General features: G+C 48.4%; 1 protein-coding gene across 1 annotated transcript in view; it reads left to right on the forward strand.

Annotated features, from left to right (window-relative positions):
* The first annotated feature begins 1,140 nt into the window (after window positions 1–1,140).
* LOC132828965 (beta-1,4-galactosyltransferase 2-like) overlaps window positions 1,141–14,397 on the forward strand; it is a 59,051-nt gene continuing 45,794 nt past the window's right edge. The window contains exon 1 of the mRNA XM_060846199.1: window positions 1,141–1,464. Within this exon, the coding sequence (XP_060702182.1) occupies window positions 1,302–1,464 (163 nt within the window). The 5' untranslated portion in view covers window positions 1,141–1,301. The remainder of the gene's footprint in view (window positions 1,465–14,397) is intronic.

Genomic DNA, 14,397 nt, shown 5'->3' on the forward strand with positions numbered 1-14,397 from the left:
TGTAAATATTCTTTGGTCTGGGGAAGAGATAGTGAGAGTGAGGGGGAGGAAAGGAGAGGGGGAGGGAGCATGACAGACTGGGGGAGGAGAGAAAGTGAAGGAGTGTATCAGACTCGGGGAGGAGAGAGAGAGGGAATGTGTCAGATTGGGGAAGGAGAGAGAGAGTAGTATATTAGTCTGTGGGAGGAGAGAGAGGGGGGAGAGTGTCAGTCTGGGGGAGGGGAGAGAGAGAGGGGGAGTGTGTCAGTCAGGGGAAGGAGAGAGAGGGGGGAGTGTGTCAGTCTGGGGGAGGAAAGAGAGAGAGAGGGAGTGTGTCAGTCTGGGGGAGGAGAGAGAGAGAGGGGGGAGTGTGTCAGTCTGGGGGAGGAGAGAGAGAGAGGGGGGAGTGTGTCAGTCAGGGGGAGGAGAGAGAGAGAGGGAGTGTGTCAGTCTGGGGGAGGAGAGAGAGAGAGGGGGGAGTGTGTCAGTCAGGGGAAGGAGAGAGAGGGGGGAGTGTGTCAGTCTGGGGGAGGAAAGAGAGAGAGAGGGAGTGTGTCAGTCTGGGGGAGGAGAGAGAGAGAGGGGGGAGTGTGTCAGTCAGGGGGAGGAGAGAGAGAGAGGGAGTGTGTCAGTCTGGGGGAGGAGAGAGAGAGAGGGGGGAGTGTGTCAGTCAGGGGAAGGAGAGAGAGGGGGGAGTGTGTCAGTCTGGGGGAGGAAACAGAGAGAGAGGGAGTGTGTCAGTCTGGGGGAGGAGAGAGAGAGAGAGGGGGAGTGTGTCAGTCTGGGGGATGAGAGAGAGGGAGTGTGTCAGTCTGGGAGGGGAGGCGAGAGAGGGAGTGTGTCAGTCTGGGGGAGGGGAGGAGAGAGAGGGAGTGTGTCACTCTGGCGGAGGAGAGAGAAAGATGGAGAGAGTGTGTCAGTCTGTGGCAGGACAGAGAGAGAGGGAGTGTGTCAGTCTAGGGGAGGAGAGAGAGGGAGTGTGTCAGTCTGGGGGAGGAGAGAGAGAGGGGGAGGGAGTGTGTCAGTCTGGGGGAGGAGTGAGAGAGAGAGGGAGTGTGTCAGTCTGGGGGAGGAGTGAGAGAGAGAGGGAGTGTGTCAGTCTGGGGGAGGAGTGAGAGAGAGAGGGAGTGTGTCAGTCTGGGGGAGGAGTGAGAGAGAGAGGGAGTGTGTCAGTCTGGGGGAGGGAGTGGCCGGGCCGGGAGCGGAGCCGGAGCCGAGGCGGAGGGAGCGGGAAGGGGAAGGAGCCGCAGCCCCGGGGCTGGGGGTGTATGAGTGAGTGAGTGAGTGTTGGAGAGTCGGCCCCGGAGCCGGGTCCCGGGGAGATGCGGTGGAAGCTGCTGCTGCTGATGGTGTTGCTGGGATTCGGGCTGGGGCTGTCCCTGTGGCTCCAGAACCTGAGCATCAGCGGCCGGAGCATCAGCCCCTGGAACATCCCCCAGCGCTGGCACTGGGCGGAGAGGGAGAGCGGCACCCCCCGGGGGACAGGTACCGGAGCGGGGGGGACAGAGGGGGGAGGGGGAGAGAGGGAGAGGGAGGGGGGGAGGGGGAGAGAGGGAGAGGGAGGGGGGGGAGGGGGAGAGAGGGAGAGGGGGGGGAGAGAGAGAGAGGGGGGGGGGAGAGAGAGAGGGAGGGGGGGGGGAGAGAGAGAGAGGGAGGGGGGGGAGAGAGAGAGAGAGGGAGGGGGGGGGGAGAGAGAGAGAGGGAGGGGGGGAGAGAGAGAGAGAGGGAGGGGGGGGAGAGAGAGAGGGAGGGGGGGGGAGAGAGAGAGGGAGGGGGGGGGAGAGAGAGAGAGGGAGGGGGGGGAGAGAGAGAGGGAGGGGGGGGGGAGAGAGAGAGGGAGGGGGGGGGAGAGAGGGAGAGGGAGGGAGAGGAGAGGGGGAGGTGGGAGGGTGAGGAGGACAGGGAGAGGGAGGGGCAGAGGGGACAGGGGAGGGAGGGAGAGAAGGAAGGGGGACAGGGAGAGGGAAAGTGGACAGAGAGGGAGGGGGGACAGAGAGAGGGAAGGAGGGGTGGGACAGGGGGAGGGGGGGAGAGGGAGAGGGGACAGAGAGAGAGAGACAGGGAGAGGGAAAGGGGATAGAGTGGGAGGGAGAGGGGGGCAGGGAGAAGGAGGGGGGCAGGGAGAAGGAGGGGGGGACAGGGAGAAGGACAGAGGGAGGAGGGGGGAGAGAAGGGAAGGTGGGTGTGGGGAAATAGAAAGAGGAAGGAGGGAGGGGGGAGACATAGAGAGGAAGGAAGGAGAGGCCACCGAGGGAGGAACGGGGGACATAGAGAGAGGAGGGGGGGACAGAGGGAGGGGGGAGGGATAGAGTGAGCAGGGAGGGATGGAGGGTGGACAGGGGGTACAGAAGAGAGAGATAGGGACAGGGGCAGGTTGGAAAGAGAGGGAAGGTCAGGGAGAGAGGCAGGGAAGGAGGAGAAGAGCAGTAAGGAGATAGGTTTGGGAGTAGGGGAGACGGAGGAGAATGGAGGGGTGAATGGTTGAGAAAGGATGGGGAGGGGGAGGGGGAGGGGGCAGAGTTGGGAAACAGGAGGGGGAAGATGGAGGTTTGGACAGAGAGAGAGAAGGGCGAGGTAGGGTATGAAGGGGAACGGGGTGTGTGAGAGGTGGGAATAGAGAGAAAGTGGCCTTGAGGAATGAAGTGGAGGAGGAAAGAGGAATATGGAGGAGGGGGAAGATTGGGAAGGAGGTGAAGTGAGGAAGGTAAGAGGTAAAGGGGAGAGGGTGAGAGGTGGAGAAGGACAGAGGGAAAGAGATGGAAAGGAGTGGAGGTGGAGAAAGTGAGGGGAGAGCAGTGAAGGACTGAAGGGAAGAGGAGGCAGGGATAGGGTATAGGAATCAAGGGAAGACAAGGGAAAGGGACAAACATCAGTATAAGAGGAGAGTTAATGGGAAAGAGTTTGGGATAGAGGGTGGATAAGTTTGGCAGAGATGGGAAGAGAGAATGAAGGAGAAGAGAGAGGAGGATTTGAGGGGAGGGTAAGAGACAGACTGTCCTCTCTCGTTATGGGGTTAGATTTCTGTTCACTCAGAAAATGGCTGTTATGACTGTGCATTATTTATTTAAATAGTTTGAGAGCTGGAGCAGCTGTGGAGACTTAAGAGCTGTTTCACATCAATTTCTCGCTGCATTTGGAAACACTTTTCCCTGAGAAATAATTGTAGAAGGAAATAGAATTTTACCTTTGCATTTTGTCCCCTCATCACTACCCCAACCCAAGGGAGAACCTGTAAATGTCATATCTTTCAGTACAGGTATTAAACCACACCTTCACCCAGGGTGAGGGGGTGGAAATATAAAAGGCATTCTGTTTGCATTATTGCACATTAGTTTAATCAATATCCCAGTCATTACCATTGCTCCAGGAGGCTGAATTATCTGGGTTCAGATCAGGTTCCATCTCTGGGAGTTTTCTGAGTGCAAATTAGTTATTGTGTTTCCTACATTTGACGTGCTGTCATTGGTTGCGAAGTGTTTTGGGAAATTCTGTGGCTGTGTAAAGAGCTATGAAAATGAAAGTTCTTCCTTTAATGGTGATGATAAGTCATCAAGAATTTTTGGGACTGAGCCCAAGTGTCTTTAAAGGGACAGTTGATTGCAGCCTGTAATTCATAAAAGGAGAACTACAGCAAGAATGGTTGTACGGTGTTGCTGTGATTGGTGGCTCAGTGCTGAACATTGCTGCCTCACGGTGTCAGGGACCTGGGACCTTCTGAAGCAAAGCCATACCAGACTCAACTCTCTCCATGATTCTACCTGTACAAAAGGAAGGACTGTAGATTACAGTACATGAGAGCTTTTGTTTAATAAAAGCTATGTCCACACAGCAGTTCCTTTAGAAATACTGGTACAAATGGCAGAGAAGTTTAAATATCAAAGGTTGAAAATGAAACTTATTTCAATGCCTGTTTTAAGAAAGGATCCTCAATTGTATAGCGCAAACATCATCAATGGCTACTTTGATGTCACTGGGCAGTAATGGATGTCAATACAGAGAATGGCCTTTTAAACAGGAGGGTGTGTGAAAACCAAACAACTTCAAAATGAAGAAAAAACTTTATAGAGTGACACTTCAAACATGGCTTTTAGTGATTCATATTAAACAGATTATTTTCTTGTGTGCACTTGCAAATCCCAATTAACTTTTGGGTTAGAACTGTGCAATTAAAAGGGTTATAGTTAGTAAATCAAGGAGCATTATTTATAAATTAATGCATATCAACCAATAGAAGACTATTCATGACTGACTAATTTGCATGTGTTAATGTTGGATATATGAATTTTCAAAACACATTTAAAAGTGCCTAATGAGAGCAGACTTGGTAGCTGAATTGAGTTAAATTGTGAAGGATTAAGCTTGTTTGTCAGCTTCGATGCAGTGGACGGTGCTGTTGCCAAGCCAGCAATAGGACCATAGCAGTTTTTGAGTAAACAGTAAAGACCTGGAGAGGAGATCTCAGAGTTGTACCTACATGGAACTATGGTAACATGCAAGACAGAAAAAGGCCCCTTGTCCCATCACATCTGCATCAATAAAAAAACTACTTTAAATCTACACTGGTCCTACTTCCCAGCACTTGGCCCATAGCTTTGATTGAATGTTATGGCACCTGTCAGAATGTAGTAAATCACGAGGATGAGATCCGGTATCAGATGTAGAGGAACAGTGGAATGGACACTCCCATCATCAGGCGAAACTTTGGGTTGAGTGAGAGGTCATGAAAGTGAAATGAATGGTCTTTGAGGTACAGAGACAGAGAGGGATGTAGTTGGTTAGTGGGGTGGGGCAGAGTAGGTTTTTAATAGACTCCAATTGGTTTTGTTGCTGTAAAAGGAATGCTTACTCAAAGACTCAAATGAAAGATAATCAAAGAAAAGTCCAGAGGCAATCTGAGGAAATCAGGTCTTTAAATAAACATCAAATTGTTGTGTTCTGGAGCAAGCTGCCTATAAGGGCGGGTGGAACCAGAATGAATGTCAATTTTCAGATGTGGAGGTGCCAGTGTTGGACTGGGGTGGACGACGTTAAAAATCACAGCACCATTAGATTAAGTTACTTACAGTGTGGAAACAGGCCCTTCGGCCCAACAAGTCCACACCGACCTGCCGAAGCGCAACCCACCCATACCCCTAACCTAACACTATGGGCAATTTAGCATGGCCAATTCACCTGGCCTGCACATCTTTGGACTGTGGGAGGAAACCGGAGCACCTGGAGGAAACCCGCGCAGACACGGGGAGAATGTGCAAACTCCACACTTTCAGTTGCCTGAGTCGGGAATTGAACCAAGGTCTCAGGCGCTGTGAGGCAGCAGTGCTAACCACTGTGCCACCGTGCCGCCTACCAGGTTATAGTCCAACAGGCTTATTTGGAAGCACTAGCTTTCGGAGTTACCTGATGAAGGATCAGTGCTATGAAAGCTAGTGCTTCCAAATAAACCTGTTGGACTATAACCTAGTGTTGTGTGATTTTTAACTTTCAGAAGGGAATTGGCTGAAAGTTCAACGTGGAACGACATTACAGGGGGAAAGGGAGGGGTAAAGCCAATTTGTCTTCTCGTGTTGCTGCAAGTTTCCTGGCCACAATCCTCCAGGGTTTATTTTCTGATTGTGCCAATCATTTCCAGTCCCAATCAGTCACACTCCTTTAATGTCTGACTGAGAGACAGCCTGTTAGCAGGGTACTGAGTTATAGTTAATCAACACTGAAATGAAGCAACCTTGCAGCTTTTGAGATAATTATACATCTCAAAGAGATTTAAGGAGAGATATTGAGTAAATGTTGACATCGAGAGATGCACATGGTTAGGACGGGTGACTAAAAGATCATGTTTTTAAAAATTCTGGCCGCAGCTATGGAGGAATCATATTTCGAGTCTGGGACTGAAATGTTAGCTTGATTATCCTCTTCCATAAACGGCACCAGACCTGCTGAGTTTCTCCAGCACTTTCTGTTTTTGATTTTCACAGATATCCAGCAGCTGTAGTTCTCTTTTGAAACTCTAAAATAGTATCTTGAAGGAGGACATTCCAAAGTTGATGGTGTCATTAAAATTGGGGATGTATAGGGTGCTGGAATAATGCAGCTGATTCAGGGACGTTGGTTGGATGGGACCTGGTCTGAGATGGTATAGATGCAATAGAGATTTCCCAGGCCTCAGTGCATGCAGGTGGAAGATGAGAGACTATCCGAATGCATGTTGACATAATTGAGAGATGCCAATGGCATGCAGGGGAGGGTATTAACAGGAGATGAGCCAAGGCAAGGTTTTGAGAATGTGATGGGGTTGGAGAGTGGCAGACTTTGCATTGGGGTGAATGATCGTATGCTCATCTTCCAATGCACTGCAATTGCAGCAACAAAACAGAAATTGCTGGAGAAACCCAGCAGGTCTGACAACATCTGTGAAGAGAAAGCAAAGTTAACGTTTTGGGACAATTGACCCTTCTTCAAAGATTGTAGCCAAGAAAAGGTGTATACACTGAAACCATGGGTTTGGGGTGTGGTGGTTTGGGTGTAAGGAGTGTGTACAGGTGGGGCTGGAGCCCAGAGTGGGAGAGAAACTGGTAGACAGACAGGAATGGATCCGGGTCAGCCAGGGATTTTGCGAAGCTGACACTGGGGACCATAAGTTGGAGAGAATGGGTTGGCTGTGTTGGAAGCAGCCCATTGTTGGGGTTGGGGTGGGTGGAGCTCCAAGATTGCAGAGTGGTCTGGTTCAACCTCAGGTTGTTAGCGGCAAATGGGGGGAAAAAATATCCAAAACAACCAGTATTCAGTTGGAGGAAACAGCTTAATGTCCTAAACGAAAACATAAAGCAGCAAATTGCACCAAGTTGATAGACCCTCACGTCGAATGAGATGTGTAAACTAGATGGGAGAGGATCATTTTCTGGGATCACACTGTTCATGAATTGGGTATTGTTTCCGTACTTTACCCCATGAACCTTTGGAAGTGCTCCATTGTCTGTGAACTACCATGGATGGGCCCTGAGCTGGTGAATTGCATGTGTACAACTCCAGATCTTTCCCTGCACATGTCTTAAAGGACACAAACAGGAGAACTGAATTTTCTTACCAGTCATGGCTGACCAGGAGTCATTGGGTACAGTACACTGATGCAATTGGAGCTCATTGTGAAATGAAACCTACACTAAACAATAGGATGGCCAACATCATTGTCGACCCCGAGAGTCAGATCCACAGCACAGAGAAAGGCCCTTCAGCCCATTGAGTCTGGACCAGTCAAAAACAACCACCTAATGATTCTAATCCCATTTTCCAGCCTTTTTGCCCATGGCCTTGTATACTTTGGCACATCCAAATATTTCTTCAATGTGATGAGGGTTTCAGCCTCTCCCATCCTGACAAGCAGTAAGCACCCAAATTCCCATCACCTTCTGGTAGAGGGAAAAAACCCTTTCCTCTCATCCCACTTCACAAAAACGTGATCTCCAACATCTACATTCCCATTCCCCCCACTTCACCAAGAATCCAATTACACCCAACAATCTAAACTGGACCTCTATCTTTCTCTTCATGAACCAGCCTGCTAACTTTCGAAATGATTGTTGGTTTTTGTTCCTGAGACTGAAATGTGTTTGACCCATCACCTTCGACTGCGGTTGGTGTTGGGACCTGTCAACACTTGTATCAATAGGGGAGCGGTAAAGAGTTCTGGTGGTTAGAGCCTGAGGAGCAGTGTGTATTTTTGGGTTTTCCCCGTTCGTGGTTGCAATTTCTGGGGGCTAGTATTGGTCAGCCAGTTCCATTATGAGACCATAAAAAGCTGAATCTGGCCATTCTGCCCATCAAGTCTACTCCACACTTAAGCGAAATCATGTCTGGTCTGACAATCCTCACTCCACTTTCCTGCGTTTACCCCTTACTGATTAAAAATTAGTCAATTGCACTCTTGAATGTACTTAATGACACAGCCTCTGCGCTAAAGAATTCCACAGATTCACTCCCCCCGAGAGGAGAAATTCCTCCTTAGCTTTGTTCTAACTGAGTGACCCCTCGTCCCAAGGTTGGACCCTCTGGTGCTACTCTCCCTTGAGGAGAAACCTGGGAGAACTATCCTGTGCTTTTTTTTGGATGGTGTCTGTTCAGATAAAACCCTGAGGGCAGTGGGGGCCCTGGGTTTAGTGCCTCCACTGTAAGATGACACCCCTCAGCACTCTGTCAGTCTCAGGCTGCTGAAGTGAGGCCTACATTTGGAACTTAGGCCTCTGGCATCAGACTTGAACCCATGTCAGAGTGACCGGAATCTAATCGATAGAATAACACACCTTTGCCACTGCTAGCACAAATTTAATTTTGACAGGTTCCCTTTGAACCACTGTTGTTTAGTCTGGCACCTGGCAGTTTGCATGAATTAAAGAGAAATCCCTGCTCCCACTGATTACGTCCAGCTGGAGACAGCTTTTGCAGCAACACTGTATAAAGAATGCAGCAAAGTCTGAATTAGGTGCTGCAGAATTAGCAAAAGCATTCACAACAAGTCCATACATGTTGGTTTGTGATACAGGACAGAGATGTAGAGAGCTAGACACAAGCCCTATTCTGGCAACACTGGCAATAAAGCCAAGGTCTGTCTGTGTTTAAATTTCATTGATGCATCCTGTTCCAATGTTGAATATTTGGAGATGACTTGACTGATATCTCCGACTGGCTAATTCTCTCTCCCCACAAACCCCGGAGTCCCAGTTAATAACAAGCTGTGAGAGACAGCTCTAAGCACTTCAGTCTCTCACACGGAACCCACCCTCTGCCTATCTGACCTATGAATAAAGAGTGGGCATCCAGATTTAGAGGGATTGGCAACAGAGTCCCTGGTGATGTGAGGGAACAGCTGCAAATGTGTTGCTGGTCAAAGCACAGCAGGCCAGGCAGCATCTCAGGAATAGAGAATTCGACGTTTCGAGCATAAGCCCTTCATCAGGAATAAGAGAGAGAGAGCCAAGCCGGCTGAGATAAAAGGTAGGGAGGAGGGACTAGGGGGAGGGGCGATGGAGGTGGGAACGTGGCTGAAGAGCTTCTGTGCAGAGGAGATGACCTGGGGGGTGCAGTGAGAGAGGGACTCACTGAAATCCTTGTAGAGGGAGGAAGAGAGCTTCTTCAAGGAAGGCATCCTTGTAAGAGGATTCGCAGTAGGTTAAAATCTTCGAGTAAAAAATGAGGTCTGCAGATGCTGGAGATCACAGCTGCAAATGTGTTGCTGGTCAAAGCACAGCAGGCCAGGCAGCATCTCAGGAATAGAGAATTCGACGTTTCGAGCATAAGCCCTTCATCAGGAATAAGAGAGAGAGAGCCAAGCCGGCTGAGATAAAAGGTAGGGAGGAGGGACTAGGGGGAGGGGCGATGGAGGTGGGAACGTGGCTGAAGAGCTTCTGTGCAGAGGAGATGACCTGGGGGGTGCAGTGAGAGAGGGACTCACTGAAATCCTTGTAGAGGGAGGAAGAGAGCTTCTTCAAGGAAGGCATCCTTGTAAGAGGATTCGCAGTAGGTTAAAATCTTCGAGTAAAAAATGAGGTCTGCAGATGCTGGAGATCACAGCTGCAAATGTGTTGCTGGTCAAAGCACAGCAGGCCAGGCAGCATCTCAGGAATAGAGAATTCGACGTTTCGAGCATAAGCCCTTCATCAGGAATAAGAGAGAGAGAGCCAAGCCGCATCAGGAATAAGAGAGAGAGAGCCAAGCCGCATCAGGAATAAGAGAGAGAGAGCCAAGCCGCATCAGGAATAAGAGAGAGAGAGCCAAGCCGCATCAGGAATAAGAGAGAGAGAGCCAAGCCGCATCAGGAATAAGAGAGAGAGAGCCAAGCCGCATCAGGAATAAGAGAGAGAGAGCCAAGCCGCATCAGGAATAAGAGAGAGAGAGCCAAGCCGCATCAGGAATAAGAGAGAGAGAGCCAAGCCGCATCAGGAATAAGAGAGAGAGAGCCAAGCCGCATCAGGAATAAGAGAGAGAGAGCCAAGCCGCATCAGGAATAAGAGAGAGAGAGCCAAGCCGCATCAGGAATAAGAGAGAGAGAGCCAAGCCGCATCAGGAATAAGAGAGAGAGAGCCAAGCCGCATCAGGAATAAGAGAGAGAGAGCCAAGCCGCATCAGGAATAAGAGAGAGAGAGCCAAGCCGCATCAGGAATAAGAGAGAGAGAGCCAAGCCGCATCAGGAATAAGAGAGAGAGAGCCAAGCCGCATCAGGAATAAGAGAGAGAGAGCCAAGCCGCATCAATCTGCAGACCTCATTTTTTACTCGAAGATTTTAACCTACTGCGAATCCTCTTACAAGGATGCCTTCCTTGAAGAAGCTCTCTTCCTCCCTCTACAAGGATTTCAGTGAGTCCCTCTCTCACTGCACCCCCCAGGTCATCTCCTCTGCACAGAAGCTCTTCAGCCACGTTCCCACCTCCATCGCCCCTCCCCCTAGTCCCTCCTCCCTACCTTTTATCTCAGCCGGCTTGGCTCTCTCTCTCTTATTCCTGATGAAGGGCTTATGCTCGAAACGTCGAATTCTCTATTCCTGAGATGCTGCCTGGCCTGCTGTGCTTTGACCAGCAACACATTTGCAGCTGTGATCTCCAGCATCTGCAGACCTCATTTTTTACTCGAAGATTTTAACCTACTGCGAATCCTCTTACAAGGATGCCTTCCTTGAAGAAGCTCTCTTCCTCCCTCTACAAGGATTTCAGTGAGTCCCTCTCTCACTGCACCCCCCAGGTCATCTCCTCTGCACAGAAGCTCTTCAGCCACGTTCCCACCTCCATCGCCCCTCCCCCTAGTCCCTCCTCCCTACCTTTTATCTCAGCCGGCTTGGCTCTCTCTCTCTTATTCCTGATGAAGGGCTTATGCTCGAAACGTCGAATTCTCTATTCCTGAGATGCTGCCTGGCCTGCTGTGCTTTGACCAGCAACACATTTGCAGCTGTGATCTCCAGCATCTGCAGACCTCATTTTTTACTCGAAGATGTGAGGGAACACCTTTATGCAATGAGGAGTTAGGATTTGGTTTGGCTCTCATTAATTGGCGATGTCTATGTCTTAAAGTACCTTAAAATGTAGCTGTGGTGTGGAAGGAGATGCAGGATGGATTTTGAAAGGGGAATTATAAAGGAGAACAATGATGTTATGAAGGAAAAGCAAGGTGGGGAGGACAGGAATTAGATGTTCATTCAAAAGTCCAATCAAGGGACAGTAGCCTGTATGGTCTCTTTCTGGTTTCTCACTTGAGGATAGTGCTCTGTCCGTGACCATTCCGAATCTGGCACTGCTGGTGAGTGTTGACATAACGTGTTTCCGACATCTCTGGTCGCACAGTTATCGTGTGCTATGCCAGGAATGCTTTGAGTACTGAGACTCTCAAGTACCGTACTTGGACTAACATGGTTCGAAGGTTGCACAGTGTGCAACGTTGTTCGGTTAATTATGAACCAAAACTTTCCAACACATTATCATTTTGTTGTTCCGTTGCTGTCTGTGGGAGCTTGCTTTACGCAAGATCACAGCTGTGTCTCCTACATTACAACAGAGCCTGCTCTGTAAAAAATATGTTGTTGACAGTAAGAGGTTTTGAATGTCCTCGGGCAGTGAAAATCTAGATAGCAACGCAAGTTATTTTTGTTAAACTATTCACGGAGACCTGGTTAGGTCAAAACGGACTGCTAAGTGTGAAAGTAGTGCCCGTGAAAATCATCTTAAATCTTCTCTTTTAAGCTTCTAATTGAAAGAGGATTTGTGTCAAGTGTTTGCAATATTTCTCCAATTTAGCTCTCTGTTTGGCAGCAAATGAGAGACGAACCACAGGGGATATTAACACCAAAGGAAAGCACACAGCAAAGTATCACCAAGGCAGCATCAGTGATTTGGAATCAGTATAATGATGGAAGCTTTGAGAAACTGGGTCGATTCTTACTCATGGAGATTGGCATTTCAGCAGATGTTCAGCAAACAATGGAAGGACTTGATGAGAATAGGGAGGAATTTCTTGAATGGATATTAAGTGATGGAGAGGCGTCTGTTTAAAAAGATGTCTCAAAAAGACTGAGGAGAGGTCCAAAGACATTTCTTTGTAAAGTCATGGAACAGAAAGGGGCCATGTGACTCATTGTGCCAGGCCTTCAGGGATGAGGCTAGATTGAAGAAGTTGGGACTGTTCTCTTGGGAGAAAGGAAAATACGAGAGGGGTTTTGATCGAGTTTTCAAAATGTGAGCAGGCTGCATAGTATAGATAGGGGGAAGCTGCTCCTGTTCATAAAAGAGATTGAAAACAGTGTGCAAAGAAAACACGCATGATGGAAGCAGAAACGTTTCTCTTAGGGTGTGGAATGCACTGCCTGGAAATGTGATGGAGGCAAGTTCAATTGAGGTGTTCGAAAGGGATGGTTATTTGAATAGAAATAGTGGGCAGGGATTTGGGGAAAAGGCAGGAGATTGGCACTGGGTAGTAGAATCCGTGCAGGCTGAATGGTCTCCTCTGCACTGTAACAATTCTGCTCACATTTTGAGATAGCCGTCCCATTATTTCACTTCCATCTTCCTCCGCATGGCCCATCAAATTTTTCCTTTTCCAAAACATTATCCTGTTCCCTTTTGGAAAGTTCCTCTTGAATTTGTTTCCATTGCCCTGTCAAACAGCACATTCCAGATTACAACATCCTGCTGCAAAAACCTCATCTCACCCTCCCATTCATTTGTCACTTCCCTTAAGTTTGTCTGCAATTCACCATGAACTGATTCTGTCCATCAATTCCAATTAAGACCCTTACAAAATGTTTAAACCTCTCTATGAAAATCTTCCATGATTGTTTTCAGTCTGAGGAAAGTGATCATAGCCACTCCAGTCATTGTTATTCAAGGGATGCTTTCTTTTAGAAATTAAATCACACATCGGGTGTGGGCGTTGCTGATTGGCCCGGTGTTTATTGCCTATCCCCAGATGCCCTTGGGTGTTGTCAGCTGTCTTCTTGAGCTGCTGCAGTCCATCTGCGATAAAGGTGTATTTGAAGTTGAGATCAGTGCAGCCTCTAAGACGTGAGGAATTCACCATTTGAATTGAAAGCTCCGAGCTCTGTAGAGAAAGCTGGACTATGGGTTAGATTAGTCTTGTGCTGGAAAAGCACCAAGCATAGACACGGTAGCTTGAATGACTCCCCATACTTTTGGTAGAAGCCTTCATCACGGTTCGAAACACAGAAAAATAACAAACAGGATATTGTTAAAAGATGAGAGTTTGGGCAGGTTGTGTATCCTGGAGACCTGGGTGTCCTTTCTCATGAATCACTATGTGCAGCAGACAATTAGGAAGGCCATTTGCCTTCATCACAAACAAATTTAAATCCAGGAGTAAAGATCCCTTTCTGCATTTGTATAGAGCCTTGGTGAATCATGATGTGGAGTTTTGCTCTCTCTATCCAATCAAGATGAAGTTGCCACAGACAGAGTGTAATGGAGATTGACCTGTGTGCTACCTGCGATGGTGGGATTGTTTCATGAGGAGAGTGTTCTGGAGTTTTGAAGGAGGAGGTGGGTGACCTCATTGTAGTTGACAGTATTCCTCCAGGGTGTGAGAGGGTGGGTGCAGGGAGGACATTTCCTTTCGCTGATGAGTTTGAAACCAGGGGATCACATCTCAGGATAAGAGGTGGACCATTTACGAGTGAGATGAGGAGGTAGTACTTCACTTGGAGTAGGCTGAAACTGTGGCAATTCAGTTAATGAGCAGGTTCAAGATAACAACTGGCAGATTTCTGCAAATGATATTAGGGGATATAGGGAGATAGAGATGGATAGAGCAATAGAATCTCACAGCACAGAAACAGACTCGCAGTCCAGCCAGTCCATGTTCCCAAACTAAACTCCTCCCGCCTGCCTGCGCTTGGCCCATTTCCTTTTCGTTTTCATGAACTTTTCCAAATATCTTTCAAACATTCTAACTGTATCTGCGTCCATCACTTCGTCTGGAGGTTCATTCCACATACAAACTACTCTCTGTAAAATAAAAGTTGCTCCTAATATCCTTTTTAAAAATTTCTCCTCTCACCTAAAAAATATACCCCCTAGTTTTGAACTGCCCCACTGTGGAGAAAAGACCTTTGCTATTCACCTTATCTATGCTCCTCATAATTTTAAAGACCTCTATAAGGTCACCTGTCAACCTCATACGCTCCAGTGAAAAAATTGTCCCAGCCTATCCAGCCTCCCCTTATAACTCAAACCCTCCAATCCCAGTAACATCCTGGTAAATCATTCCTGAACCCCCTCCAGTTTAATAATGTCCTTCCTATAACAGGGAAACCAGAATTGCACACAGTACTCTAGAAGAGGCCTCACCAACATCCTTTGCAATCCCAACATGACTCCTATACTCAAAGTGATCAATCATGATCTAATTACAGACCGGTCAGTCTTGCATCAG

Source organism: Hemiscyllium ocellatum, chromosome 28 (genome assembly GCF_020745735.1).
Source record: "Hemiscyllium ocellatum isolate sHemOce1 chromosome 28, sHemOce1.pat.X.cur, whole genome shotgun sequence".
Classification (NCBI taxonomy): domain Eukaryota; kingdom Metazoa; phylum Chordata; class Chondrichthyes; order Orectolobiformes; family Hemiscylliidae; genus Hemiscyllium; species Hemiscyllium ocellatum.